Source organism: Elephas maximus, chromosome 13 (assembly GCF_024166365.1).
Source record: "Elephas maximus indicus isolate mEleMax1 chromosome 13, mEleMax1 primary haplotype, whole genome shotgun sequence".
Classification (NCBI taxonomy): Eukaryota; Metazoa; Chordata; class Mammalia; order Proboscidea; family Elephantidae; genus Elephas; species Elephas maximus.
Window position 1 is genome coordinate 64094637 of NC_064831.1, and position 26998 is coordinate 64121634.

Sequence of the window (26998 nt, forward strand, 5' to 3'; positions counted from 1 at the left end):
GGTGATTTGAGCTGCTGACCTTTTGGTTAGCAGCTGAGCTCTTAACCACTGCACCACTAGAGTTCCAAAGAATTCAGTTTTTTAAATGGACAAAAATTTAAACAGACACTTCACAAAAGAAGGTATATGGCCAACAATCACATGAAAAGATGCTTGTCTCAGTCATCTAGTGCTGGTACACAGAAATGCGATGAGTGGATGGCTTTGACAAAGAGGAATTTATTCTCTCACAGTCTAGGAAGCTAGAAGTCCAAATTCAGAGCACCAGCTCTAGGGGAAGGCTTCCACTCTCTGTCAGTTCTGGAGGAAGGTCTTTGTCATCAATCTTCCCTCGGTCTAGGAGCTTCTCAGCACAGGAATCTCGGGTCAAAGGACACACTCTGCTCCCGGGATTGCTTTATTGGTGGTATGAATTCCCCACGTCTCTTTGCTTGCTTCTCTCTTTTATATCTCCAAAGAGACTGACTCAAAACACAATCCAATCTTGTAGATTGAGTCCTGCCTCATGAACATAACCACCACTAATCCCATCTCATCATCTTCACAGAGATAGGATTTACAACACACAGGAAAATCACATCAAATGACAAAATGGTGGGCAATCACACAATACTGGGAATCGTGACCCAGCCAAGTTGACAGATATTTTTTGGGGGGGACACAGTTCAACCCACGACAATGCTCAGTGTAATCAATCACACTTACCAGAGTATTTAAAATTATAAAGACTGACAATACTAAGTGTTGACAAAGATATGGAACTGTTGAAGCTCTCATAACGTTGCTGGTATGTTACAACCACTTTGAAATTTGGAAATTGGTTTGATGGGGTTTTGATCCAGCAATCCCACTCCTAGGTATTTACCCACATGAAAACATACTTTCATAGAAAGACTTGTACTCAGATGTTCACAGTTTTATTAAATAACCAAAAACTGGAAACTACTCATATGTCCATCAACAATAGATGGATGACTAAATCGTGGGTCTATCCATACAATGGAATACCACTCCACAATAAAAAGGAATAAACTACCGACACTCATAACATGGATGACTTAAAAATACTTCAGTGAGAAAAAAAGACATAAAAGAGTACATGCTGTATGAGTTTGCTGATTTGAAATTCTAGAAAAGGGAAATTGAATCAGCAGTTACAGAGAGCAGATCAGTGGTAGCTTGAGGCAGGTGAAGGTTGACTGGGAAGAGACACGAGGGAACTTTATGAGTTGATGGAAAAGTTGCATGTTCTTGACTGTGGGTGGTGGTTACATGGGTGGACACAGCTGTCAAAATTTATCAAGCAATACACTTAGAATGGATAACTGTATTGTATTATACCTCTATCAAGTTGATTAAAAAAAAAAAGTAAATGCTGGAGGAAGACAGCAAAAACCCAATGCTTTGCTGGAACTTCAAAAGCAATAAAACAATTGAACAATAAACAAAAAACTACAGTGAGATGCAATTTTTCACTTGTCAGATTGTCCAAAACTCTAAAAGTTTAATAACACATGGTGTTGGCATGGCTGTGAGGAAACAAAGACTTTCAATTACTGATAATGGGAATGTAAACTGTATAATCCCAAAGAGGGCATTCTGGCAATAAAAACAAATTACAAATGCTTTGACCCAGCAATTCCTCTTCTAGGATTTTATCCCACAAATCCACTCAAGCACAGGTGAAATAATGTATGTTAGAGATTATTCATTGCAACATTGTTTGAAATAGCAAAACACCAGAAATAATCTAAGTGTCCCTCAATACAGGACAAGTTAAACAAATTGATACACCCATGCAACGGAATACTGTGTGGGTGTTGCGAATGGTTAACCACAACAACTAGTGGATAGGTTGTGGTTCAAACCCGCCCAGAGACTCCTTGGAAGACAGGCCTGGCAATCTGCTTCCAAAAGGTCACAGCCTTGAAAACCCTATGGAGCAGTTCTACTCTGCATACATGGGGTCACCATAAGCCAGAACCGACTCCAACCAACTCAAGGGAAACTAACAACATTCCTGGGACTAGAGAGTTTGCTATCCCTTCCCCAATGACGTAAGGTTTTTGCTTTGTCTGCGGTAACAGTCCTCCTGGAAAGTGGGTGGTGTGTCCTTCCTGTCCTCCAAACAGCAGTCATTCGCCTCTTGCATGTCTGTGCCACCAGGGGGCTCTCTCCAGGCTCCTGCTCTGTCTCCCGTCTCTCTGATGCACACCCAGAGAAGGCTTGTGGAAAAGTGCGTAGTAATGAGTGCAAACTCCCTCCCGCCCGCCTCGAGCTCTGTCAAAGGCAAAACGTTCCTACCCTGTCTCTCCTTGGAGAGGGAGCTTGTCACGCTTTGAATTCCATTCTCTTGGTTGCCTTATGATCTCGGCTCTCTGATGGGTTTAAGAAATCATGGTTTTGCAGATTATCTGGCTTTTTCTTGTTAGAATGGAGTGAGTTACTTTTGTGCCATTCAACATCCTAAAAAGAAGTTGAAGCATGCTACTTCATTTTTTTTTAATTGTGGTAAAATACATGTAACAATAATCAAAGTGCCCTCTCAATGACTTCTACTCCCCTCTAGGACAAAGTCCATGGCTTATACATTGTCTCATGGTTTTTCTCATTTCCCCATAGTTTGGGTTGTGCTTGGTGTCACTTGTGTAGCTGACATTTATTGGCCTTTACTGTGTTCCAGGCACTGTTCTATGAAGTTCCTGGGTTGCGCAAATGGTTAAGCAGTCAACTACTGGCTAAAAGGTTGGCGGTTCAAATCCATCCAGAGGCTCCTCAGAAGACAGGTCTGGCTGCCTGCTTCTGAAAGGCCACAGCCTCGAAAACCCTATGGAGCAGTTCTACTTTGCACACGTGGTTGCCATGAGATGGAATCAATCTGACAGCAACTAACAACAACAAAGAGTAGGGAAAGTCTACATCCTCAAGAGATGCATCTTGGAAGAACTACAACCAGGATGCTCCTTAGGAACAAGGATGGTGAGACGACATCTCACATATTTTGTACACGTTATCAGGAGGCACCAGTCCCTGGAGGACATCATGCTACGTAGAGGGTCAGTGAAAAAGAGGAAGACCCTCAATGAGATGGATTGGCAGAGTGGCTGCAACAATGGGCTCAAGCGTAACAACGATCGTGAGGATGGCGCAGGACCCGGCAGTGTTTCGTTCTGTCGTACGTAGGGTCGCTATGAGCCAGAACCGACTCGACGGCGCCTAACAACAACCCATCTTCAAGACGTAGCGTTGTGTGAACAAATTCGCAGAATTGCAGGACACTGTGTTTGCTGTGTTGTCATTTGTTGTGTAAACACACACACACAGAGGATACATATGTATTTGGATTTTCTTATATATGCATGTGATCATTAAGGTTGTGTGTCAACTTGGTTGCGCCACGGTTCTCAGTGATTTGGCAGTTATGATGTATTTTGTCAGTCATATAATAATGTGATCACTTCCACGAAGGGATTTGCTGTGAGTAGCCAATCAGTTGGAAGGGAGTTTCCCTTGGGGTGTAGCCTGCATCCAATATAGGCGGAATTTCCGGCAAGGCTTTCGGGTTTTTGCTTACTCTGGATCCTGCAGCTGGCACCTGTTCATCTGACCTTCAGTTCTTGGGATTTGAGCTAGCAGCCGATCTACCGCTCTTGGGTTCACCAGCCCCTGCAGCTATATGAGTCAGGAGAAGACTTCAGCCTGACGCATGAACTTAGGATTTCCCAAACTCTACAGCTGCATGAGCCACTTCCTTGATATGAATCTCTCTCTCTCTCTCTGTATGTATATGTATGCATGTACAGATAGAAATATATACATATATATATATATACGTTGTTGCGGTTGTTAGGTGCCGTTGAGTAGGATCCAACCCATAGCGGCCACATGCACAACAGAATGAAACACCGCCAGGTCCTGCACCATCCTTAAAATCATTGTTATGCTTGAGCTCATTGTTGCAGCCACTGTGTCAATCCACCTCGTTGAGGATCTGCCTCTTTTCTGCTGACCCTGTACTTTGCTAAGCATGACGTCCTTTGTCAAGGACTGATCCCTCCTGGCAACACGTCCAAAGTATGGAAGATGCAGTCTCGCCATCCTTGCTTCTAAGGAGCATTCTGGTTGTACTGCTTCCAAGACAGATTTGTTCATTCTTTTGGCCGTCCACAGTATATTCAATATTCTTTGCCAACACCACAGTTCAAAGGTGTCAATTCTTCTTCAGTCTTCCTTATTCACTGTCCAGCTTTCACATGCATATGATGCGATTGAAAATACCATGGCATGGATTGGGGCACCTTGGTCTTCAAAGTGACATCTTTGCTTTTCAACACTTTAAAGAGGCCCTTTGCAGCAGGTTTACCCAATGCAATGCGTCTTTTGATTTTTTGACTGCTGCTTCCATGGCTGTTGATTGTGGATCCAAGTAAAATGAAATCCTTGAAAACTTCAATCTTTTCTCCATTTATCATGATGTTGCTCATTGGTCCAGTTGTGAGGATTTTTGTTTTCTTTATATGTTGAGGTGCAATCCATACTGAAGGCTGTGGTCTTTGATCTTCATTAGTAAGTGCTTCAAGTCCTCTTCACTTTCAGCAAGCAAGGTTGTGTCACCTGCATAACGCAGGTTGTTAATGAGTCTTCCTCCAATCCTGCTGCCCCGTTCTTCATATAGTCCAGCTTCTTGGATTATTTGCTCAGCATACGGATCGAATAGGCATGGTGAAAGGATACAACCCTGATGTATACCTTTCCTGACTTTAAACCCATCAGTATCCCCTTGTTCTGTCCAAACAACTGCCTCCTGATCTATGTAAAGGTTCCTCATGAGCACAATTAAGTGTTCTGGAATTCCCATTCTTCGCAATGTTATCTATAATTTGTTATGAACCACACAGTCAAATGCCTTTACATAGTCAATAAAACACAGGTAAACATCCTTCTGGTATTCTCTGCTTTCAGCCAGGATCCATCTGACATCAGCAATGATATCCCTGGTTCCACGTCCTCTTCTGAAACTGGCCTGAATTTCTGGCAGTTCCCTGTCGATATACTGCTACAGCGGTTTTTGAATGATCTTCAGCAAAATTTTCCTTGCGTATGATATTGTTCTATAATTTCCACATTCAGTTGGATCACCTTTCTTGGGAATAGGCATAAATATGGGTCTCTTCCAGTCAGTGGCACAGCGGTTAAGCGTTTGGCTGCTACACAAAAAAAAGGTCAACAGTTTGAATCTGCTAGCTGCTCCTTGCAATCCCTATGGGGCAGTTCTGCTCTGTCCTACAGGGGATCGACTCGAAGGCAATGGGTTTAGTTTTGGTCTAAATATCTCTTGGCATAGACGAGTGAGCACCTCCAGCGCTACATCCATTTGTTGAAACATCTCAATTGATATTCCGTCAATTCCTGGAGCCTTGTTTTCTGCCAATGCCTTCAGAGTCCCTTGGACTTCTTCCTTCAGTACCATCAGTTCCTGATCATATGCCACCTCTTGAAATGGTTGAACATCGACGAATTCTTTTTGGTATGAGTCTGTGTATTCCTTCCATCTTCTTTTGATGCTTCCTGCGTCGTTTAATATTTTCCCCATAGAATCCTTCATTATTGCAACTCAAGGTTTGAATTTTTTCTTCAGCTCTTTTAGCTCGAGAAACACCGAGAGTGTCCTTCCCTTTTGGTTTTCTATCTCCAGTTCTTTGCACGTCATTTTAATACTTTACTTTTCTTGCGCCACCATTTGAAATCTTCTGTTCAGTTTACTTCATCATTTCTTCCTTATACTTACATATACAGAGTGTTATGGATTGAAATGTATCCCCAAAAAATGTGTGTCAACTTGGCTATGCCATGTTTCCCAGTATTGTGCGACCGTCCAACATTTTGTGAGCTGATGTGATTTTCCTATGTGTTGTAAATCCTGCCTCTATGGTGTTGAGACAGGATTAGAGGCAGTTATGTTAATTCGGCAGGACTCAATCTATAAGATTAGGTTGTGTCTTAAATCGGCCTCTCTTGAGATATAAAAGAGAGAAGTGTGCAGAGAGACAAGGAGACCTCATACCACCTAGAAACAAGAGCCAGGAGAACAGTGTGTCGTTTGGACCTGGGGTCCCTGTGCTGAGAAGCTCCTAGACTAGGGGAAGACTGATGACAAGAACCTTCCTCCAGGGCCAGCAGTGTGAGAAAGCCATCCCCTGGAGCTGGCATCCTGAATTTGGACTTCTAGCCTCCTAGATTGCGAAAGAATAAATTTCTCTGTTAAAGCCATCTACTTGTGGTATTTGTGTTATAGCAGCACTAGATAACTAAGACAGAGAGAAGCGCTTCACTCGTTTAGCATTTCCAAAGAACCCAGCCTAAGACAATGGATTAAAAAAAAAAAAAAAAACTTCTCGGAGAATAACAAAGAAGCTAATAGCAGGGGGTACTTGTTTGGAGGAAGGTGTGCGAAGTGTCTGGATGGGGTCAGGAACGTGAGAAATCATTTTCTTTGTGCCTTTTTAATCTTTAAAAAATTTTTGAGCCATGTGAATGTATTAGCTATTTAAAAATTAAATAATTATTTTAAAATAACACCAAACCAACAAAAAAACCCAGTGCCGTCGAGTTGATTCCGACTCATAGCGACCCTAGAGGACAGAGTAAAGCTGCCCCATAGAGTTTCCAAAAAAACACCAATATTAATATATATTAACACATCAACATAGCATAAACATTTTAAAAGTACTATTCACCAGGTTGTCTTGAGGAAAAAAAATAATATATAGGCAATGTTGAGTCCAATACAGTGACACATACAACACCCGATAATGGCCACTATTTTTGTCCCCTCCCAAAATCCCTGCCCACATCCCTCTCATACTTTAGGTTCCAGTTCCCCAAATTGAAAGTGCCCACGTGCCTCTTCCGCCTGTACCCTTGCAGGGGCCTTCCCCTCTGGCCGACTATCTTTCCCCTCCTCTTCTCTCATGGCCCACTTAGCCTCAAGTCTCAGGCATCACCTCCTCCAGGAAGACTCCTGTGATTGACATAACCCTCATGCTCCCTTCCTCCATGGCAGTCCTCACCCTTTGTGGACTCCAAGGTTTGCTTAATCCTCCATAGCCCAGGGTCCTTGAGCCTATGCACTCCTTTCCCCTGTAGTGTTGCCCTGGCCAAGAAATGAACTCTCTCCCACACCCTCCTCACCCCATGTTGGCTGGGTAGGTCCTGTCCTCTACCCACACCAAACCAAAACTAAACCCATTGCCTTCGAGTCGATCCCCTGTAGGACAGAGCAGAACTGCCCCATAGGGATTGCAAGGAGCAGCTAGCAGATTCAAACTGTTGACCTTTTTTTTGTGTAGCAGCCAAACGCTTAACCGCTGTGCCACCACCCACACAAATATCCAGAAAAGTTTCAGTTTCCCCTAAATGTTACGTTGCTCTTCTCAAACCCACAGAGAAACTCAGCAGTTTCAGTTTCTCCTAGGTTTTGATCTCATCATTCCTGTCTCCCCTGGCTCAGCCTGGAGGGGTAAGTGCTATCTTCTGGCAAAGGCACGGCAAAGGCACGGCTGTCCTGGTGAGGATCTGCGGGGCTTCCTGTTAACGCTGTGCCTGCTGTGTGCAATAGGGATGACGGAATACATGAATCGCTCACTCGCGCAGTTCATGGTCCCTCAGGCAAGGCAGGCAAACATTAGGAACACCTAGGGACCAAGCACTGCCATCCCCACGGGGCCTCAAGGGGCATGGGAGTGTGGCTGCTGGGGATTGGAGGGAAGACTTAGTCCCAGCTGAAAGGGGCCAGTAAGGGTTAGAGGGCACAGACAACCCCAGCTGGAAAGTTTCAGGGCCCGGAAACACCTGTAGATGTTCCAGGCTTGGGGAGAGGGCGCCCTAGAGCTAAAGCCTGAATCCCCATGGCCGTGAGGTCTGCGCTGGGCCTTAGGGAGGTGCCTCAGGCACTGTGGAGACACACAGGAGGAGGGAAAACGCAGTGCCAGGCAATGGCTGGAGCAGAGGGGCAAGCTGGACCAGCCTGACCTGGACAAAGAGGGAGCACGCCCTGGGAGGGCCAGGCCTGATTCCAGAGGACAAGCTGAGCTTGTTCCTCAAAGGAGACACTCATTTAGCTCTGATTTTTGTCTGTTTTTTTCCGTAACACTCTCCAGGAAGTAAGCTTCATTTCTCAGGACTAGAGAAGTCGGAGGCCCATCTCTGGGGCCTCTGGGGCTGGGGCACTGAAGAGAAACCCACTGGGCCCCTGGGGCCAGGCCTCAACGTCTATCTGTGTGCACCCCTTCAGCCAGTGGAGAAACAAGCAGTGACCCTGGGTGGCCCAGGAGAGGATGATTGCAGCCCAGCCCCTCTCCTTAAGGTGATGAGCCCCCCGCCCTACCCCTCATTAGGTCCAGGTGTTTGGGGGCCCAGTTTTGACCTGCCCATGCCCCTCTCTCCTAGTAAACCTGTACCTCCACCATAAAGAGGGATAACAGAGTGACCCCCTGTCCCACCCTCCTGCCTGTGGGAGGAGTCAACACTTGGAGTCACTCAGCAAAGAAGGGCACAGCAGGGGTATCTGGACCCCCGTGGCCCTGGCCCAGCAGTAGGGGCATTGCCTCATGGACCCTCCTAGGCTACTCCCACTACATCCAGTCTCCACTCCTTCTCTCTTCTGATTGTAAACACATTTATTTCTTTTGGAGGTTTTCAGGCCTCTGGCTAGAAGCACGGGAACAGCAGGGCTTCCCTTCATGCTGCCCTGGGTCCCGGCCCATCACGCATGCAAGACGGCCGGTACATGAATCAGGTTATCCTCAGGAGCAGGGCCAGGGGAGGAGCAGGCCCTGCTCTCTCCCATCCCCACCCTCCAACTAGCCTGGGCCTGGGCTGCACCCAGGAAGGCGGGCCCAGCCCGGATCCCCAGGTGCCTCCGCTGTAGTGAGTGCTTCTCGGTGGCTGCCTGGCTTCTCCCTCCCCCAACCCTTTCTGCACCCCTCCTTCTGAGCTCCCCCAGCATTCCGAGCCGGAGCCACACAGTCTGGCCCCTCGCTCAAGGCTAAAGCAGCTGCTGCCAGGCTGTTTCTGTGGTCCTGGCTTCCCAGCCAGGTAGGCAGCAGAGCAGGGCAGGCCCATCCACACTATGTACCCAGCTCAGGGGATGGGCAAAGGCTTGTCCAGGGAACCAGTGTTGCAGGCAAGAAGGGCAAAACAGCCTGGTTTGGCCTCTCTCGGCCTCCGCTGTCTGCCAGCCTCTGTCCATTGGCCCCAGCTGGGCCTGAAATGCCAGAGAGCCTCAATTCTCCAAGGTGCATCAACAGTGCTGCCTCCTCCTCCAAGAGGCCTTCCTGGCTTGGCACCAAGCTCGAGGCTGGGCTACAGGTGGTCAGCTGAGGCTGCTGCTACTTCAGGGCCCTGAGGACAGCCTCCAGCTTCATGGCCACGGCCAGGTCACCCTTCACCTTCAGCCGCCCGCTCATGTAGGCCCCCAGGGGCCGTAGCTCCCTACAAAGCAGGGCCCGCAGGTCCGCCTCGGTCATCTCCACCAGCACGTCAGGGATGCCATCAGGCACCCCACGTCCCACTCTCCCTCGCCCTGTTGGGGAAAGAAAACGGAGTGTTAGTGGGGTGATTACCGGGATGGGGGAGGGGTGCTGCTGAATTCCCCTGCTGACCTATTCTGTAAAATGGATCTTATCCGCAATACAAAAAGCCTTCCCTCCATCTGTTTCAGAACTGCTGGACTGCAGGGTTATCACGTCCTACCGGGAGAGGGGAAACCCTGGTGCCAAAGATGTTAAGTGCTACGGCTGCTAACCAAAGGCTCGGCAGTTCGAATCTGCCAGGCGCTCCTTAGAAACTCTAGGGGGCAGTTCTACTCTGTCCTATAGGGTCGCTACGAGTCGGAATTGACTTGACAGCACTGGGTTTGGTTTTTGTTTTGGACTGGGAGAGGTGGAAAGCAGTGGTTGGAGTTGAGGTGCTAACACCCTGGGTTTCAGTCCTATTGGCTGTGTGGCCGCTCAGAGCCTCAGTTTCCTGATCTGTGAAACGGGGATGATAGCAATCCCTAAATCATAGAATCAGGTGCAATAACACACAAGAAGTGCTTCACACAGTGCCTGCGACACAGTAGGGCCACAACACACGCAGGCTCTTGGTGTGGGACGCCTGGCCCTCTGAGCTGTACTGCCAATGGTGGGGGGCCGAGCCTGGACAATCATTGTCGGAAAATGGCATCTGAGCCCCAGACTGCCATTTGAGTTCACCCGAAACTGCTGGCAGGAGTAGGAGACAGTCTGAAAGAGGACCACTGGGGGTGGGGGGACCTACAAGCAACCTGGGTAGGAAAGAAGGGCAGGCAGGCTGTCGCACCTGTGGTGAGGTCCAGGAAGTAAATGTTCTGGGTGCCACTGGGCATGATGACATTGAACTGGTAGCAGGCTCCGACCTGGCTGACCAAGGCCTCAGACAGGAAGGGCTGCAGAGCAGTCAGCAGCTCCTCAGCCACAGGCTGCTTCAGGCTGGGCCCAGCGCTGACACTGGGGGCAGGCAGCTCAACTTCACTCACCATCTCCAAGGTGTCTGCTGGGGAGGGAGGCAGAGAGGAGGGAGCAAAGGTCAGTGTGCTGCCAAGGCCAGGGCACTGTGGCCTCAGTACCTGTGTGCGGCAGTTCCCCTCATAGCCCTTTCAGGCCTCTATCAACTTCCTTCTCCGCTAAGAAGCACCCCCTGGGTTCCAGCCCTAATCCCCCAGCCAGCTCAACCTACTCCAGCTTTGAGTATAAGACTCGTTTCCCAGCTTCCCTCTGGGCCCTGTTGCCTCCCTCCCATGGGGGTTCCCAAAGGCCTCCACACTCCCAGACACCTGGACTCTACTCACTGCCTTAGCTCTGGTCAGCTCTAGCATCAGGGCTGCTTGAACAGCTGTGCAGGGTGTGCCCTGCACAAGTGTGCCTGGTTAAGGAAGAACGTGGCCAAGTGCAGCCTGAGCTGTGCTCTGCTTGCCAAGCTGAGTGCTCTGGTGCAGGGCCCCATATGCCCAAACTAGATGCCTTTTTCTGTCTCCATCAAAGGTGCTGTATGAGCTAGAGAAGCCCTGGCTAGCACCAACCTCCCACAAAACACCCTTCTCCCCACAAAAAGTCTCCATTTCCTCTCTCAGCCCAGGTACATGAAGAGCGGCCTCCTCTCCCCTACCATCCTCGCAGGGCTCCTCACCTGGCCCCGGGGGCAGGGCACCTCCTGCCACTGAGGACATGCCTCCTCCCAGGAAGTGAAGGGCCAGCTGCTGGAGGGTGCTGTCCAGGCTGGACCCGGCCGGGCTGTCCTGGGGCGGCTGGAGCACAGCCTCGACTGCCAGCTCCACGCGGTCCACCTCCAGCCCCCAGGCCCTGGTCACGTCGTTGATCTCCAGCTGGAGGGCAGTGTGGGGAGAAACGGGATGCATTCAGCACACCTTCCCTGAGCGCCTCCTTTGGGCAGGATAGTAGGGACAGGTGGGGGCATAGAGGTGGGTGAGGCCCCACGCCTGCCTTCAGAGAGCTCCCAGCCTGGGAACGCAGGCGGAGGTCAACTACAACCTAGCTGTGGTAAGTCCTAGACAGCAGGGAGGTGTAGGTTCCCAGGAGAGGGGCCTGGCAGGGCTGGAGGGCCAGGGAGGCCTGGGGCAGGAGGGGGGAATGATGCCAAGAAGAGTAGGAATTATTCAGTGAAAGGGGCATAAGGGGATGGAGAACCCTTCCAGGCAATGGGAGCAGCATGTGCAAAAGCCAAGACAGGAGAACCTGGCATGTTCTAGAACTGTGAGTAACCACAGTTCCATTGAGCTGGGCCCTCAAGTGAGGGCTGGGGGGCTGGAGAGAGCTGAGGGTGAGAGGCAGGGCTGTGCTCGCTGACTTGGACTTATTCTCAGGCAACAAGGAGTCTCAGGAGTTTAAGCAGGGAGGCTGCCGTGTGAATGCTGGACTGGAGGGGCTGAGGGTGCAGACTGAGAGACCAGGTGAGATACTACTTCAAGTGACAGGTAAGAAATAATGATCTGTATCTGGCAGAGTGGTGGCTGTGAAGCCAAGATAAACCCAGGGAGGAACAAACTCTGTTAACTACTTTAAGCCACAGCAAGATATGAGAGAAATGGAACCACTAGGCTCATCGGCTGCCTGGATGTGGGATGGGGGGCGAGTAGGGGGAGTTAGGGCCATCCAGTTTCTGGCTGGGTTCCTGCGTCCCTGGGAGAGGACTGAGTGGTACCCACTGGGCTATCAAGAGGGAGGCTGCCATGATGTCGGCCAGAGGTTTCTCAAGGGGCGGGGGGGTGGGGTGGCAGGGTGGAGATGTAAGGGGAGATATGGAGGCCTTCCAAGGGAAAGGGGAGAGAGGGCGTGAGAGCTGGAGGGGACCAGGCAAAGGGAGAGCAGGAAAGGGAGAAGGAGGGACCTGAGCCCTGGCCAGAGAAGCTGGGGCCCAGAGCACTGCCTGGTACAGGGACAAGCCTCACACACAGGAAGTGGGACAGGTAATGAGGCAAGAGAAACAGCACAGATGTAGATGCATTTGAAGGGCTCTTAGAGGCAAGTCAAACCATTTCCGTTTCCTCCCTCCAAAATAAAGCCTGCCCTCCTGCAACAAAGATGTAAAGCTGAGGTACACTGGGCAGGCAAGAGGTCTTTTTTAAACTATAAAATGCTTGGGAGAGCTATTATTACTATCATGGGTATGATTTTCTGGAGAATTCTGCCTGGCTGGTTGTTTGCCAATTTACTTCCTGAAAGCACTGGGACCTCCACCCCCCGTCCTGTCCTATAATCCTAAATCCCGTGGAGAGAGCAGAGCCGAAGGGGATGAGGGGACCTTCATCCACATTACCCAGTCAGACCTGGGAGGGGGCACAAGCGGCCATGCCGTTGTGTGTGCAGGTCCTTCTACCCCAGCTTGTTGCAGAAGGGATTTAAGGTGGCTTATTTCGGCATAGATAAATTCTCTTACACACGAGAAGTGGCAGGAATAGGGTCCAGATATACCCAGGCCCCTTTGTTCTGTTCAGAACAAGGGAAAAAAAAAAAAAAAAATGTACAAGCCTAGGAGGCTGCATTGTGGAGCAGGGAATTTCCCGCCTGTTCTTTTACCCACCTGTGAGTGAGGTGAGTCAGGCCCAGGTAATGGGGACTGCAGGGGAACCCTGAGGCAACCACTGGGCCCGGTAGAGCAATGTTGGGGAAAACCTCAGCAGTGAGAAGTAGGCCCCAGGAATTTCCATTTAGGCCACTTCCCCCTCTAAGGGCCCGTTCACTTCTCAGGAGCGTGTCTGCCCGAGATCACATGCTCTGTGCCCACCTTCCATTCCTCAACATACAGTCCCACTGACTCCTCAAAGGATGGTACACTCACTGGCCATACAGTAAACTGAGGCCCAGAACAATATGGTGCTTTGTACAAAGTGATCCAGGGAGGAGGGGGTGCTGGGCTGCCTACCAGGAGCTGGTCGCTGATCTTGAGCTTCTCCAGCTGGATCTCCCGCAATGGCCTCTTGAGCAGGGCCTTGGTCATGGCGTTCTGGGCTGTCATGCGCGCGGCTGTGTTCAGGTCCTTCACAGTCATCACCGACAGCATTGGGTCCCAGATGCGGAACTGGACATCAGCCCCTACAGACAGCACAGCCCCGTCCTTAGACGCCAGCTGTTGGACAAGGCCGTGAAAGAGGAGACAGTCAAGGGCTGGGCCAAGAGGCTGGGGCTGCAGGGACATCAGGCCCCTGGGGCCACCTGCCTGACCCACCCACCTGGCAGCTAGCTCCTCAAAGGCAAAATGGGATCCCCAATTGCATGGGGTTAGGTGTATGCAGCCAGGGTGCCTTCCCAAGCTCCATCCTCATTTCTCTGGTTTGTTCTTCCTCCCCCACCCAGAAGGTTACTCCTAAGCCCAGGGACTGGTGCTCACAGTCCACTGTGCAGGCCGCCATGCCCTCTGTCCAGAGGAGCTGAGAAGCCCCTCACCTTGCAGGGAGGGACGTTGAAGGCTCTCGTCCTCAGATCCACTCTCTGAAAGGAGTCAATGAAGGGCAGGAGCAGGACCATGCCAGGCCCCTGGGGGGTGCGGATCCGGCCCAGCCGGAACACGATCATCCGCTCATAGGTGGGCACAATCTGTCCACGATAGCAAGGCAAAGGGGTGAAAGTGGTGAACCTAGGACGGCCAATGACTTCTGCCCAGGTTCCTCCCTCACCCTCTCCCCCCGCCTTGGTCAGAGTTAGGCATCCTTAACTGTTTTTTAGATGAGAAAACCAAAAGCTCAGGGATGTTAAATGACTTGCTCAAAAAATCACACAGCCATTAAGTAAACTAGGCAGGATTTGAATTCAGTCTTGAATGACTCCAAAGGGCATACTCTCAACCACCACACTGTATTGACTTGAACCTCAGAGAAATATTTCACCACTGTGTTCTGAAACTAGACGTGACTCATATCAGGAAACTGTCTACCCTCAGACTAGTTAGGGGGAAGGCTGGAATGCTCTACCAGAACCCTGGAGCCAAGGTCTTTGCCAGCTTCTGGCCCCTGGAGCTTCAAAGAGCAGATATGTCCACACTGAGAAACAGAGGTCTAGAGATGCAAAGTGACTTTCCCATAGGCACACAGCATTTGTTTCAGTGGCAGTTTTAGGACTAGGATCTTGAGCTTTCTAAGGACTGTCTTCTAGACCACACCAAGCCCAGAAGCTTTCTCACAAAGCTGATGGTTGCCTAGGGCCCCATGAAGGGCAAGGCTGGCCCCGGCTTCCAGCCTCACTGCAGCTTCCTGGTTGATCTTCAACTTGTTAGTTGCCGTTAAGTCAGTTCTGACTCATGATGCCTTATATATATAACAGAATAAAACGCTGCCCAGTCCTGTGCCACCTTCACGATCATTGGTATGTCCGAGTCCATTGTTACACCTGTATTGTTCATCCTTTTCCTCGCTATACCACCCCTTGTTAAAAACCAGGCCTGAATTCCTCTTACTCATTACTTGCTGGGCCAAGTTGCTTTCGTTTCTAATTTAGCCTGACCCAGAGGGTGTAATATTTAGCCAAAATATCTGTGTGCATCTTCAAGCCAGCATTCAGGTTCCAGGACTTGGGGGTTTCGGGAGACTTATTCTACCACTTGAAGATCAAAGACCATAGCCTTCGGTATGGATTACACCTCGACATAAAGAAAACAAAAATCCTCACAACTGGACCAATGAGCAACATCATGATAAACAGAGAAAAGACTGAAGTTGTCAAGGATTTCATTTTACTTGGATCCACAATCAACAGCCATGGAAGCAGCAGTCAAGGAATCAAAAGACACATTGCATTGGGTAAATCTGCTGCAAAGGACCTCTTTAAAGTGTTGAAGAGCAAAGATGTCACCCTGAAGACTAAGATGTGCCTGACCCACGCCATGGTATTTTCAATCGCATCATATGCATGTGAAAGCTGGACAATGAATAAGGAAGACTGAAGAACTGACGCCTTTGAATTGTGGTATTGGCAAAGAATATCGAATATTTCATGGACTGCCAAAAGAATAAACAAATCTGTCTTAGAAGAAGTACAACCAGAATGCTCCTTAGAAGCCAAGGGTGGTGAGACTGTGTCTTACATACTTTGGACATGTTGTCAGGAGGGATCAGTCCCTGGAGAAGGACATCATGCTGGGCAGAGTACAGGGTCAGTGGAAAAGAGGCGGACCCTCAACGAGGTGGATTGACACAGTGGCTGCAACAGTGAGCTCAAGCATAGCAACAACTGTGAGAATGGCTTAGGACCGGGCAGTGTTCCGTTCTGTTGCGCATAGGGTCGCTGTGGGTTGGAAACGACTCGACGGCACCTAACAACAACAAAACATTCTACCACTTACTGGGCGACTTTGGACAAGTCTGAGCCTCTGCTTTCTCATCTGGAAGATGGGCATGAACAATCCTTGCCCAGCTCATTTCACAGAGGTGGAATAATACACTGTTTAAGGAAAGGGGGCAGAGGATGAGGGATTCGCTCATCAATGGCAAAGCTCTCAGCGCACCCCAACCGCCCTGACGCAGGCAGCCTTACCTTCAGGGCAAACCATCCAGAAATGGGGAAGGTAAGCAGCAGCAGCAAGAACCCCAGGAAGCTGATGAGACCGTGGCAGAGGCAGGAGGGCCAGCTCTGGGGCACATCTGGAGGGAGAGCAGAGGCAGTCAAGGAATGCCAATTGGTTCTGGCAGGACAGCAGAAAGTTGGTCAAGTGTATCTTTTGCCCACCTCCCCTTCAAAGGCTCGTTCCTTCTTTGGGCAGGTGCTAGTTAGGGAGTGTTCACCTCCCACACTTCAAAACTAACCTGTTCTGAGTCCCGCTCCCACAAGGCCCTATGCTCTGCTAGGCACCAGCCATTGAATCTGACTATCCAATCCACGTGATGCTCTCCTTGGACTGAGCGGGGGTCAGTCTCCTTGTCTGATTTATGTTGCCTACTCATACCTGGAACCCAGGTGAGTTGAACTGAATGTAGCTGGCTTAACACACCCCTTCTCTCCCACCAGGAGTCCTTTTGAAGATAATGTCTTAGCTTAAAGGGATAAAGCATTACCGGAGAGATGAACAGGGGCTAAGATGTTCTTTTCCCGCTCACTATTGACTCGATGGCTGTGGGTTTTTTTGGTATTCCTCGCCCCATTTAATGCCCTTGTTAGCTGCTAGGCAACCCCGTGCACAATAGAACTAAATGCTGTCCTGAAGCTCTGCTGAAACCTGTTCAGTATCATAGCAACATGCAAGCCTCCACCAACAGATGAGTGATGGCTGCGCATGAGGTGCACTGGACAGGTATCGAACCCAGATCTTCTGCATGGAAGGCAAGCATTCTACCACCAGTGCCCTAAGGGCTATCAAATGCATGCTTCACTTCGAGCAGCTCACGTGGGAGGCGGGGAACCAAGAAGAGGCTCATTTGAGCCAGAGGTCCTGGCCCCTAGAAGAGAACCAGGAGCCCCCGGATGAAGTGGAGCTGAGACGAGCCCAGATTCTGGGATGAGATTACTCTCTGCTCTTCCCTCCCTCCTAATTGTGACAGGAAACAGGCAGTTCTGCGTCATCCTTCCAGGAACCCCATATCCTCTGGGCTCTCCAAGTCCCAGGACACTAAGTTTCTGTTTCCTGCCTGGCTCTAACCCTGGAAGCCCCTGCAGAAAAGAAACCCTTGGATAAGGGCAGCTGTCAGTACAGGAGTGCCAGGGTTTCGTTGTCTTCCTGAGGGGTGTGGGATCTGGCCTGTGCGCTAAGATAACCATGGAAGGTTTTGGCACAAAAGAGGGTCAGAACAGACACAACAGACTGCTGAGGGTCTGCCTTTTTGGTCTGTGCATCTTTACCAAGAAATAAGGAGGTGCTCTCTGGGGTGAAGATTTTTGCCATTTCTCTGCAGCCAAGTGTTCTTAGAACCGCTGGTAACCTCCTCTGCCTAGACCTCATTTTTTTTTCTCTCCTATGCAGATTAGCGTCTTGAAACATCTGCTCCGGCCTACAGGGCTGCTAGAGGGCTGCTAAGGGCCAGTATGGTGGGCAACGGCTTTGGAAGGTAAGAGAGCTGCGCCGGCTCCAGGACTGCAGCCCCAAGGTCCCACAGGGGGCGGATCGGCGCCAACACCCCAGCTCACGGTGCAATCTCCTCTCGGTCCCTCCTCTTGGATGTGAGGGCGCCTGGCCAGCCAGCTCCTGAGAGGGGGTGGAGTTCGGGCATAAGGGCGCCAGCAGGTTCCCCCCGGACCCGCAGTGCTGGGCGGCCACTCACCCGCCCCCGTCCCCACGCCGCCCCGTTCCGGGGACAAGCAGCCCTTCTGCGAGCTCAGGAAGCCGAAGCTCGACTGCTGGAAACGGTCAAAATCCCCCAGAGGCAGCGCCCGGTACCCGGACCTGCCGAGCATGACGCCTGACAGACGGCACTGGCCACGACCCGCGCGGCGCGGGGCCTGACCAGCTGGGCCTGCACTGCCCCGCCCCTGCCGCGGGCTTGGGCTCAGCCGCTGCTTCCGGCTTCACCTGCGCGGCTACCAGCAGCGGCCAGGGCGCAGGAGGAGGAGGCAGGCCAGGCCCCGCTCCCGCAGCCGCACAGCGCCCCCTGCCCTCGGAGGACCGAACTGCGACCACGAGGCGGGAGGCTCTGTGCTCCTGGGAGCAGGCCAGGGGTTGCCTCTTCTCCTCTCTCCTACCTGGCTTCAGAAAAGGCGCAAGAAAGGAAGCCGGGTTTTATAAGGTGGTTTTCAAGATTCCAATAGCCCCAGAATCAAGAAAATGCTGTTATCAGCCTTCTCCCTCTCTAAACTCATTGTTGACTTGTGAGCCCTGCTCTTGGTGAGCCCATGTGTTACAGAGAATTGCTCCATGGGGTTTTCTTGGCTGTAGTCTTTATGGAAGCAGATCACCGGTCCTTTCTTCTGAGGCACCGTTGGGTGGATTCAGACTTCCAAGCTTTAGGTTAGCAGTCAGTACAAACAATTTTGCACCACTTGGGGACCTCGGGCATATTGGAGTGGTTCCCTTATCTAGACTTAGAGTTTCTCCAGGCATGGCCAGCAAGATTCCTCTTTGCCTCCCACAGTCCAGGAAGCCGGAGCAGAGGCGCAGTACTTATTTGTTGAATGAAGTCGTGACCACTGCCGCCCAAGTTGGGGCAAGCGAGAGGGCCTGAACTTTGGCACAAAAAGAGAGAAATTTCCTGTACAGACTCAGGGAGCTCTGCAGAGTTAGGAAGGAGGGGATAGCAAAGAGCTATGCCTACAGCAGGCTGTCCAGGGCATCACAGAAGTGAGACCCTCAGTCTTGCAGATCCTCAAACACCACACCCCTTGATCCAGGTACCCAGAGTTAACTTGCCTCTCCACAGCTTGAGAAAACCCAAATGCAAATGGTGGGTTTACTCTGAGAAGCCTTAACTCCCATCAGGGTGTTGGCTCTGGCTAGGAGGTTGTCTTCGAAAGGCAGCAAAGAAATCAATAAATTTTTTCTTGTCTTGGCCACATGCCTGTCTTCCCTCCCCAGGCACCTCAGCCCTTCAGCCCACTGCAGATGGCTGCCCACCACTGTTAGCTTTTCCTAGTTTGGTGCTCAGAGGGTGACCTGACGGTAGGTACCCTGGGGGTACTGACCAGGCTGGAAGGTAGGGAAGGCTCCTGAGGGTTCTCACATTTTCTGGGCAAGTTGGGTCTCTCTCCACCATCCCCTTTCTATCCCCGCACACACCCCAGACTATAAGCTTTACAAGAACAAGGCCCTGTCACCATCCTTTCTAGTCTGTTCTGAGTTGGAACTGAGCACAGAAATGGGTACACAGGGCTTGGCACAGCGGTTGGGTTGGTTTGACGTTTCAAGCCAGGGACACTGGCCCAGTGAGGCCCCCTGGAGACACCAGCTGAGGGTCTGGCATGCTTCTCCACTGGCCAAGACCTAGCCTGCTCTCTCCTTACCATCTTCATGCCTGCTCACTGGTTCCCACCAACACCATCACCTTCCTCAGACTCACTGGCCTTTCCAACTGTCATCCACCGCATCATCTTGTCCTGCTTATCTAGTCAATGCCTCCCTCCCAGTGTCTCTGACTCAGACCCCTCCTTGGCATTCCACAGCCACTGTCCTAGACCAGACCACAAGGCCCTAGGTTGTCAGAGTGACTATCACAACATGCATAGCTGATGGCTCTGTTCCCAGCTCTAAACCCTTCACTGATTCTCTGTCACCCACAGAACTGGTCCAATCTCCTTAGCTATGATCTTGCCCCAGCCCACTCCTCTGGCCTCGTTACTTATAAATACCCTATGAAATGAGAAAATAGACAAAACTAGTTTCCAAACAGGCTCTTCTGTTTCACACCTCCATGCCTTTGCACATACTGTTCTATCTGCTTCAAGTGTCCTCCCAATCCCTAAATATCTGGCAAATTCTCTCTGTTCTTCAAGACCCAGCGAGGGATCTCCTTCCCAGCCAGTCCCAACACTGCATAGAAGACTGTTCTCAAGCCTGCTCTTGGCTAGATCTGGGGTTCTTCAAAAGCAGGAGTCGTGTGTGGCTATTCTCTGCGTCCTGTCAAAATAAAAATCTGATCAATAAGTCAATTAGAGTTCAAAGGTTTTGTTGGGCAGAAAAAATCTGTTTGTGAACAGTGAGTACCCCTCCAAAGAGATGAGTTTGGCACATTACAGTTTTGATCAGCTTCTAGGCAGTACAAATTGTTAGGGGACTTCCCAAAAGGGAAATTTAAAATGATCGGTTGTCCTTCGCTTAATTGGCAGGAGGTGGGCTATCTAAAAGTAGGGCTTTAGCTTGGATGGGTTTATCACGTTTGCGTGTCTGCATTCTACAGGCTAGTTAAGGCTTACTTAGTTATCTAAACTTTTTCCGGAGCTGTCTTTATCACGAGTTTTTAGTTTCTCGGAAAGGTTTAAAAGTTAAGTTTATTAGGTACAACCAAACACCTCATGGGATTAGTTTTATTGGTTCAAAGGTTTAGGGTCATTGTTTCGTGGGACAGTCCAGTCAACTGGCCTAATATTCTTTTTAGAGTTTCTGTTCTACCTCTTGGAAACCCTGGTGGTGTAGTGGTTAAGTGCTACCGCTGGTAACCAAAAGGTCAGCAGTTTGAATCCACCAGGTTCTCCTTGGAAACCCAGTGGGGTGGCTCTACTCTGTCCTATAGGGTCGCTATGAGTCGGAATTGGCCCAATGGTGACGGGTTTTTGTTCTACCTCTTGGAGCCCTGGTGGCGCAGTGGTTAAGAACAGTTTGCCAGTTAACCAAAAGGTCTGCCATTTGAATCCACCATCCACTCCTCAGACACCCTATGGGGCGGCTAGTTCTTCTCTGTCCTGTACGGTCACTACGAGTTGGAATCAACTCTATGGCAATGGCTTTGGTTTTTTGTTTTTGGTTCTACCTCTGTTTTTTAAAGTAGTGCCTGGGGTCTTCAAAGCTTGCTGGGGGCCATCCAAACTACAACAACTGGTCTCTATTCGCCTGGAGCAAGAGAAGAAGAAAAAGACCCAGGTATCACAAAAAAAAAAAAAAAAAAAAAAAATTTTTTTTTTTTTATCACAAAAGAAACTGAACTGCAGGTCTAATTGCCTCCATGAACTACTGCCTCCTTTGCCATGACACCAGAAGAACTGGATGGTACCTGGCTACCATTTTTGAATGTTTTGTTCAAGGATTCAATAGGTGGATCTGGATCAGCAAGGGAAAACATGTGAACAGAATTTCACATCCTTGTGAAATCCAGATTTACTGGACTCACTGAGAATGGAGGAACCCCCAACTCTGTTGCCCTGAAAAAATATTTAAACCTTGACCTGAAACTGTCCCCTGAAGTCATCTTTAACCCAAACAGTTTAGTTCAATTACTAAAGAATGTTTGCCTTGAGCATTGTGCTCTTTTAGAGAATATCTGTGTGACGCAAATTGACCACAGTAACTCTAACGCATAGATGAGAAGCTTAGGGCACAGGGAGTCTAAGTTAACGGTGGTGTAGTAATTTGGGTAGAGATATGGAGAATGGTGAGACACGTGAAGAATGTAACCGATATCACATGTAGAAATTGTTGAATGGGTGTATATTTTGCTGGGTATATTTTCACCCCACATAAAATAAATATTTTTTTAAAAAGAGTTACGTTTAAAGGGGGGGCATTTAACAGCTGGAGGCTGGCACAGAGTTGTGCAGGGGTGAGCAGAATGAATGGATCAAAGGCAGGGGTGGAGGCTGTTTCTCTCCTTGTCAGCTCTCTTTCCTTCCGTTTCCCCAAGGCAGCGGCGCATCTGCTCCTCTCCTCCCCGCTCTGATCGCGTCTACAAAACCCACACTCTACCTCTCGTTTCTAGAACCGCCCCCGGCCCGTGTGTCACTTCCTCTCGGGAGGCGGGCCTCAGCGAGCGCCTCCCTTTTGGGCAACTCCGGCGACTCTGCTACTGGCGCGCGCCTTCCGTTCAGTTTCTCCTCCCTCTTAGCTCAGAATCGGGAATCGAAACTGCGCTGGGTTCCATGCAGCAAGAGCCCGCACCCGCCAGGTCTCCCGGGCCTCAGGAGGACCCCGCACTGCCCGACTCGCCCACTATGCCGCCCCCGGGGTCCCCCTCCGAGGGCCACCAGTCCAGCCTCAGCCCCAGCCCCAGCTCCAACCCCACGGAGGTACTGTTGGGTTTTGGGGTTATGGAGTTTGGGCTTTGTTAGTTTGCTCTGGTGGGGGATAGGGGCGGGTTGGGGGGGTGGGGAGGAGGGTGTAATGGGGAACCTGGCCAAGTACCTTGAAGAGTGGTACAAGGGAAAGATCAGACTCCCAGGTACCCACTCTCTTGGCAGGGGTCGGGGGTGGAGCAGTGGGGGAGAGTAGAAAGGGAACCAAGATGAGCTGGGGCAGCCTCTCTGAGCTGCAGTTTGTCCATTGAGCAGAGAGGAGAGCTGAGGGTCATAGGCGGCCCCCCCCCCCCCCCCCCCCCCCGCGCGCTGGGGCCTTGCCCCTTGTTCTTGCTTCAGCTGAAGGATCACAGATTAGCAGGGGACAGGGAGTAGCCCTGTGGCACTGGCCTGGAGCCAGGGGGCATGTCCCCAGGTTTGGGAAAGCTAAAATCTAAAGTTTCCAAATTGGAGGCGGGAAACTGTGGCCCAGACAGAAGTATCTTGGCCAAGGCCTCGTAGCTCAAGTTGTCTCTCCTCCAGGAAGCCTTCCAGATCCTTGTCTTGGAATACTCTCCCTGCCCTGCCAAGAGAAGGGGCATGTTAGGTCCTTCCCCAGGAAGCTTTGCCTTAGCCTGTTCCATCTCAACACCCGCACCCCCCAAGGAGCTATGTGAGGTCCCTTGCTCTTTGTTCTCCCAGGCCCTTTGCTCCTCTTCAAGAAAGCTCAAATGACGCTGTACTGCAGTAATTTTTATTATTATAACTAAGGTTGATATTAGTCTTATAATTTATAAGCCTGACTAGTCTTATAACTAAGATTAATATTTTAGACAATACTCATTAACATCTATTAAGAGCTTCTCAAGTGTTCGATACTGTGTTAAACATTTTATATGAGGTTTACGCTTAGGTCCTTAAGTGTGCCTACTTTCTAAACTGAAGGCAAGAATATGTCCTATTCATCCTTGTATCTCAGGGTGTGTCTGATGGAAAGTAGGTGGTCAGTGAATTGTGGCAGAGAGCAGGAAGGCCTGAGTAAATGGGGCCTGGGGTGCTGATAAGCCAGGGTTTTGCAACATTCAATGACTGATCAGGTGGCATGAAATATGAAGTCCCAGGAGCCCTGGACGGAGGGAACCCCCGGCCCACAGGGGTGGGTGGCCAGGAGGGTGAGGACCCCCGGGACTTCTCCAGACTTCATGCCCCTCTTTGCCCCCTAGCAAATCGCAGAGGAGGAATTCCAGTTTCTGCGCTGCCAGGACTGCAAGGCAGAAGCCAAGTGCCCCAAGCTGCTGCCTTGTCTACACACGCTTTGCTCAGGATGCCTGGAGGTGGCGGGTGTGCAGTGCCCCATCTGCCAGACGCCCAGGTCCCCGGGTGCTAACGCGCCGGCCCTGGATAACGTCTTCTTCGAGAGTCTGCAGCGGCGCCTGTCGATATACCGGCAGATTGTGAGCGTCTGTGCAGCCTGCACCCGCTGCAAAGAGCCCGCCGACTTCTGGTGTTTCGAGTGCGAGCAGCTCATCTGCACCAAGTGCTTTGAGGCGCACCAGTGGTTTGTGAAGCACGAGGCCCGACCCCTGGCGGATCTCCGCGGCCGGTCGGTGCATGAGTTCCTGGACTGCTCCCGGAGGTCCAACAACATCTTCTGCTCCAACTCCAAGCACCACACCCCTGAGCTGACTAGGTGAGCCGGCCCCCCCAGGGGAGTGCGGGCTGGGGGGTGGGGCAGAGACCCAAAGACGTCATGCAGCTGTGGGTAAGGACTTTGTAGAGTCTTAACAGATTCCCTAGTGGCGCAATGGTTAAGTGCTTGGCTGCTAAAGGTCAGCGGCTCCTTGGGGGAAAAGACCTGGCGATCTGTGACCTGCTCCCTCCCATAAAGATTCCCCCCGCCTCCCCTCCCCTCAAAAAAAAAGAAAAAACAGACCCACTGCCTTCAAGTCAGGTTGCTTCCGACTCATCAGGACCCTGTGAAACCCTATGGAGCAGTTCTACTCTGTCCTGTACGGTCATTACAAATCCGAATCGGGTCTACTGCTCGCAACACCACCACCACCAGGGCCTTAGCTCCAGCTGTGGCCTGTGGACCGGCAGCATCTGCAGAGTTGACCATAACTGATGCTACCAATCCCCACCTTGGTGAATACTATGAGTTTCAGATTCCCTCTTTTTATAAATAATGCTCGGCAATCATCTATGCAGTCCTATGCAAGAATTTCTTTAGAACAAAATTTGAGAAGTGCCCTTGCTGTAAAATGAAAAATTTACGTTGTGATACATGTTACCAGACTGCCCTTTAGGAAGTCCTACAGTAGAATTTTCCGACTGCTTTGTATTCAGCTCAGTATATAGCTGGATTCTAGGATGAGACGCAGGGAGTTTCTTTCTGAAAAGTCAAACCTGTAACACCTGGCGGTGCTATATGGAAATGTCGGTATGAAAAAAATAATCGAACCCAGATATAATTTTTTTTTAAGTAGCATAAATTTTTAATGCAGTCTTTTAATAGATAATACATTTTATGATTCAAAACATTACAAATTTTAGAAAAATATAGACGGAGTGAAATCTTCATCCCACCCCTGCCTCTTGTCTGTCTCATTCCCACTATTCTCTCCCCACCACACATCCACTGGTAGTCATTGTTTTTAGTTTTGAATGTTGAATGTATCTTTCCAGAGTTCCTTTGTGAATGTATAAACAGATATGAGTATATAGTCTCATAAGGTCGGATTCCCCTTCTCCGCATTTAACCAAAAAGGTAGCATTGTTGTTAGGTGCCTGCGAGCCAGTTCCCAGGAATACATTGCTTGTATGAGATTCCCATGGGTACTAGTTCTTTGGGATCCTTTTGCGAAGAGATCGTATTCTCTGGCCATCCTGGACATACTCAGAACTGCACACCTGCTAAACTGAGTGTGGTTTGTTTCCACACCACCTGCAAAACCTCTCTGAGGGTCTGAGGGGATCGGGTTTCCTCCCAGGGAAACGTGGGAGATTATTGTTTTAATTTGCATTTCTTTGCTTGGTGACAAGGTTGAGTAGCTTTTCATATGCTTATTGGCCGTTTGTGTTTCTTCACTTCTGAATTGCCTGTTAGGTCCTTGGCACATTTGTTTTTAAGGAATTAGTCACTTTAATTCGTAAGAGCATGTTGTAGCACAAATATTTTCCCCACGTTGACCTTTGGCATTTCCTTTACTATGTTATCTTGCGTTTAAAATAAATTTTTAGTTTTATATACAGGTAGTCCCTGACTTACAACAACATTCGAGTTACAGTGAACCACACTTAGACGACTCTCCAGTTTTGGGTTTTTTTTTTTTTTAATATTACTATTTTAATGTAGTATAATTTAATATTACTATATATGACGTTGCACCGCATAATTTGCTGATGTTATCATTCTCAGATGTAATGTTTTCAACCCCCCCAAAACAAAAAAGATTGGCTTTATAAAGATACTGAAAATAAAAGGCAATAATGAAAACTAAAAAAAATGAGGTATTTGACTTACATCAGAACCAACTTACCACGGAGTGGTTGTCAGAGCAGAACCCTGTTGTAAATCGGGGACCACCTGTAGTCAAATCCCTCGCTCTCTTCCTTTAAGGTCTCTGGCTCTGATGCATCCTAGGCAAGATTTTTCCCCACGCCAATGTTAAAGATATTCTCTTACATTCTGATTATTTCATAATTTTGCTTTTATATTTAAATCTTTAATTCATATGGAATTTATTCTTGTGCATGGTATAAGGTAGGAATCTTAACTTTTTTTTCTCTGGATGGAAAGTCAATTCTCTCAGCATTATTTGTTGGATAGTCTACTCGGCTCATTGATCTAAAACGCCCTTTTTTTTTTTTCCATGTACTAAATGCCCATGTAGTCGTGAGTGTGTTTCTGAATCTGTTCCGTGCCAGCGATCTGACTTTGTTGTCATTAGTTGCTGTCAAGTCTGCTCTGGTTCATGGTGACCTTATGGATCGTTGGTATGTTCGAGTTCATTGCTGCAACTATTGTGTCAATTCACCTATTGAGGGTTTCCCTCATTTTCACTGGTCCTCTACTTTACCAAGGAGTCCCTGGGTGGGACAAATGTTAAACGCTTGGCACCTAACCAAAAGGGTGTGAGTTCAGACTCACTCAGAGGTACCTTGGAAGAAAGGCCTGGTGATTTGCTTCCAAAAAGTTACAGCCATGAAAACCCTATGGAGTGCAGTTTTACTCTGAGACACATGGGGTCCACGATTCCATGGCAATTGGTTATTGTTGTTGCTTCTACTTTACCAAGCATGTTGTCCTTTTCTAGTGATTGATCTTTCCTAATGTGTCCAAAGTAAGCGAGTCAAAGTCTCACTATCCTTACGCCTAAGGGACATTCTTGTTGTAGTTCTTCTAAGACCAATTGGTTTACGCTTTTGGCAGTCCTCAGTGTGTTCAATATTCCTCACTAGCACCACAGTTTGAACACATCAGTTCTTCTTCTGTCTTGCTTTTTCATTATCCAACTTTTGCATGTGTACGAGGTGACTGAAAAGACCACAGCTTGGGTCAGGTGGCCCTTGGTCATCAAAGTAATATCTTTGCTTTTTAAAACTAAAGAGATCTTTTGCAGTAGATTTGCCCAATGCAGTATGCTGTTTGATTTCTTGACTGCTGCTTCCATGGACGTTAATTGTTGACCTAAGTAGGAGCCCTGGTGGTGCAGGGGTTAAAGTGCTCGGCTGCTAACTGAGAGATCAGTGGTTTGAACCCACCAGCCGCTCCACGGGAGGAAGATGTGGCAGTCTGCCTCTGCAAAGATTACAGCTTTGGAAACCCTACGGGGCAGTTCTCAAGT

General features: G+C 49.5%; 2 protein-coding genes across 13 annotated transcripts in view; one reads left to right on the forward strand and one right to left on the reverse strand.

The window, feature by feature from the left end:
* Positions 1 to 8282: 8282 nt before the first annotated feature.
* Positions 8283 to 26998, forward strand: part of PML (PML nuclear body scaffold) — a 64826-nt gene continuing 46110 nt past the window's right edge. For 2 of the 9 annotated variants that reach the window (XM_049905520.1, XM_049905521.1), the window contains exons 1-4: positions 11333 to 11989; positions 17485 to 17569; positions 21986 to 22166; positions 23375 to 23841. In XM_049905520.1, coding sequence (XP_049761477.1) covers positions 17547 to 17569; positions 21986 to 22166; positions 23375 to 23841 — 671 coding nt within the window. In that variant the 5' untranslated portion in view covers positions 11333 to 11989; positions 17485 to 17546. Of the gene's footprint in view, positions 8366 to 11330; positions 11990 to 16189; positions 17390 to 17484; positions 17570 to 21985; positions 22167 to 23374; positions 23842 to 26998 lie in introns of those variants that run through there. The other 7 variants (XM_049905523.1, XM_049905524.1, XM_049905518.1 and 4 more) reach the window with 6 other exon arrangements.
* On the reverse strand, positions 8356 to 18031 carry STOML1 (stomatin like 1). Of its 4 annotated transcripts, none has more exons than XM_049905527.1 (7): positions 17783 to 18031; positions 16065 to 16171; positions 13983 to 14132; positions 13462 to 13665; positions 11209 to 11404; positions 10363 to 10572; positions 8356 to 9583 (listed from the first exon to the last, which is right to left on the reverse strand). In XM_049905527.1, the coding sequence occupies exons 1-7, from the start codon at positions 17913 to 17915 to the stop codon at positions 9390 to 9392; spliced, it is 1194 nt and encodes a 397-aa protein (XP_049761484.1). In that variant the 5' UTR covers positions 17916 to 18031; the 3' UTR covers positions 8356 to 9389. The 4 variants fall into 4 exon arrangements, with proteins under 4 accessions (XP_049761484.1, XP_049761483.1, XP_049761486.1 ...); XM_049905526.1 differs by having other exon boundaries at positions 10363 to 10575; XM_049905529.1 differs by lacking the exon at positions 13983 to 14132.

Excerpts from the sequence above, each read along its gene's own strand:
- STOML1 (XM_049905526.1), bottom strand. The coding sequence starts at position 17,915 with ATGCTCGGCAGGTCCGGGTACCGGGCGCTGCCTCTGGGGGATTTTGAC. Across the intron at positions 11,405-13,461 it reads AGATCAGCGACCAGCTCCTG|CTGGAGATCAACGACGTGAC; the intron begins GTAGGCAGCCCA and ends ACTGCCCTCCAG. Across the intron at positions 10,576-11,208 it reads TGCCCTGCCCCCGGGGCCAG|CAGACACCTTGGAGATGGTG; the intron begins GTGAGGAGCCCT and ends CTCCCTCCCCAG.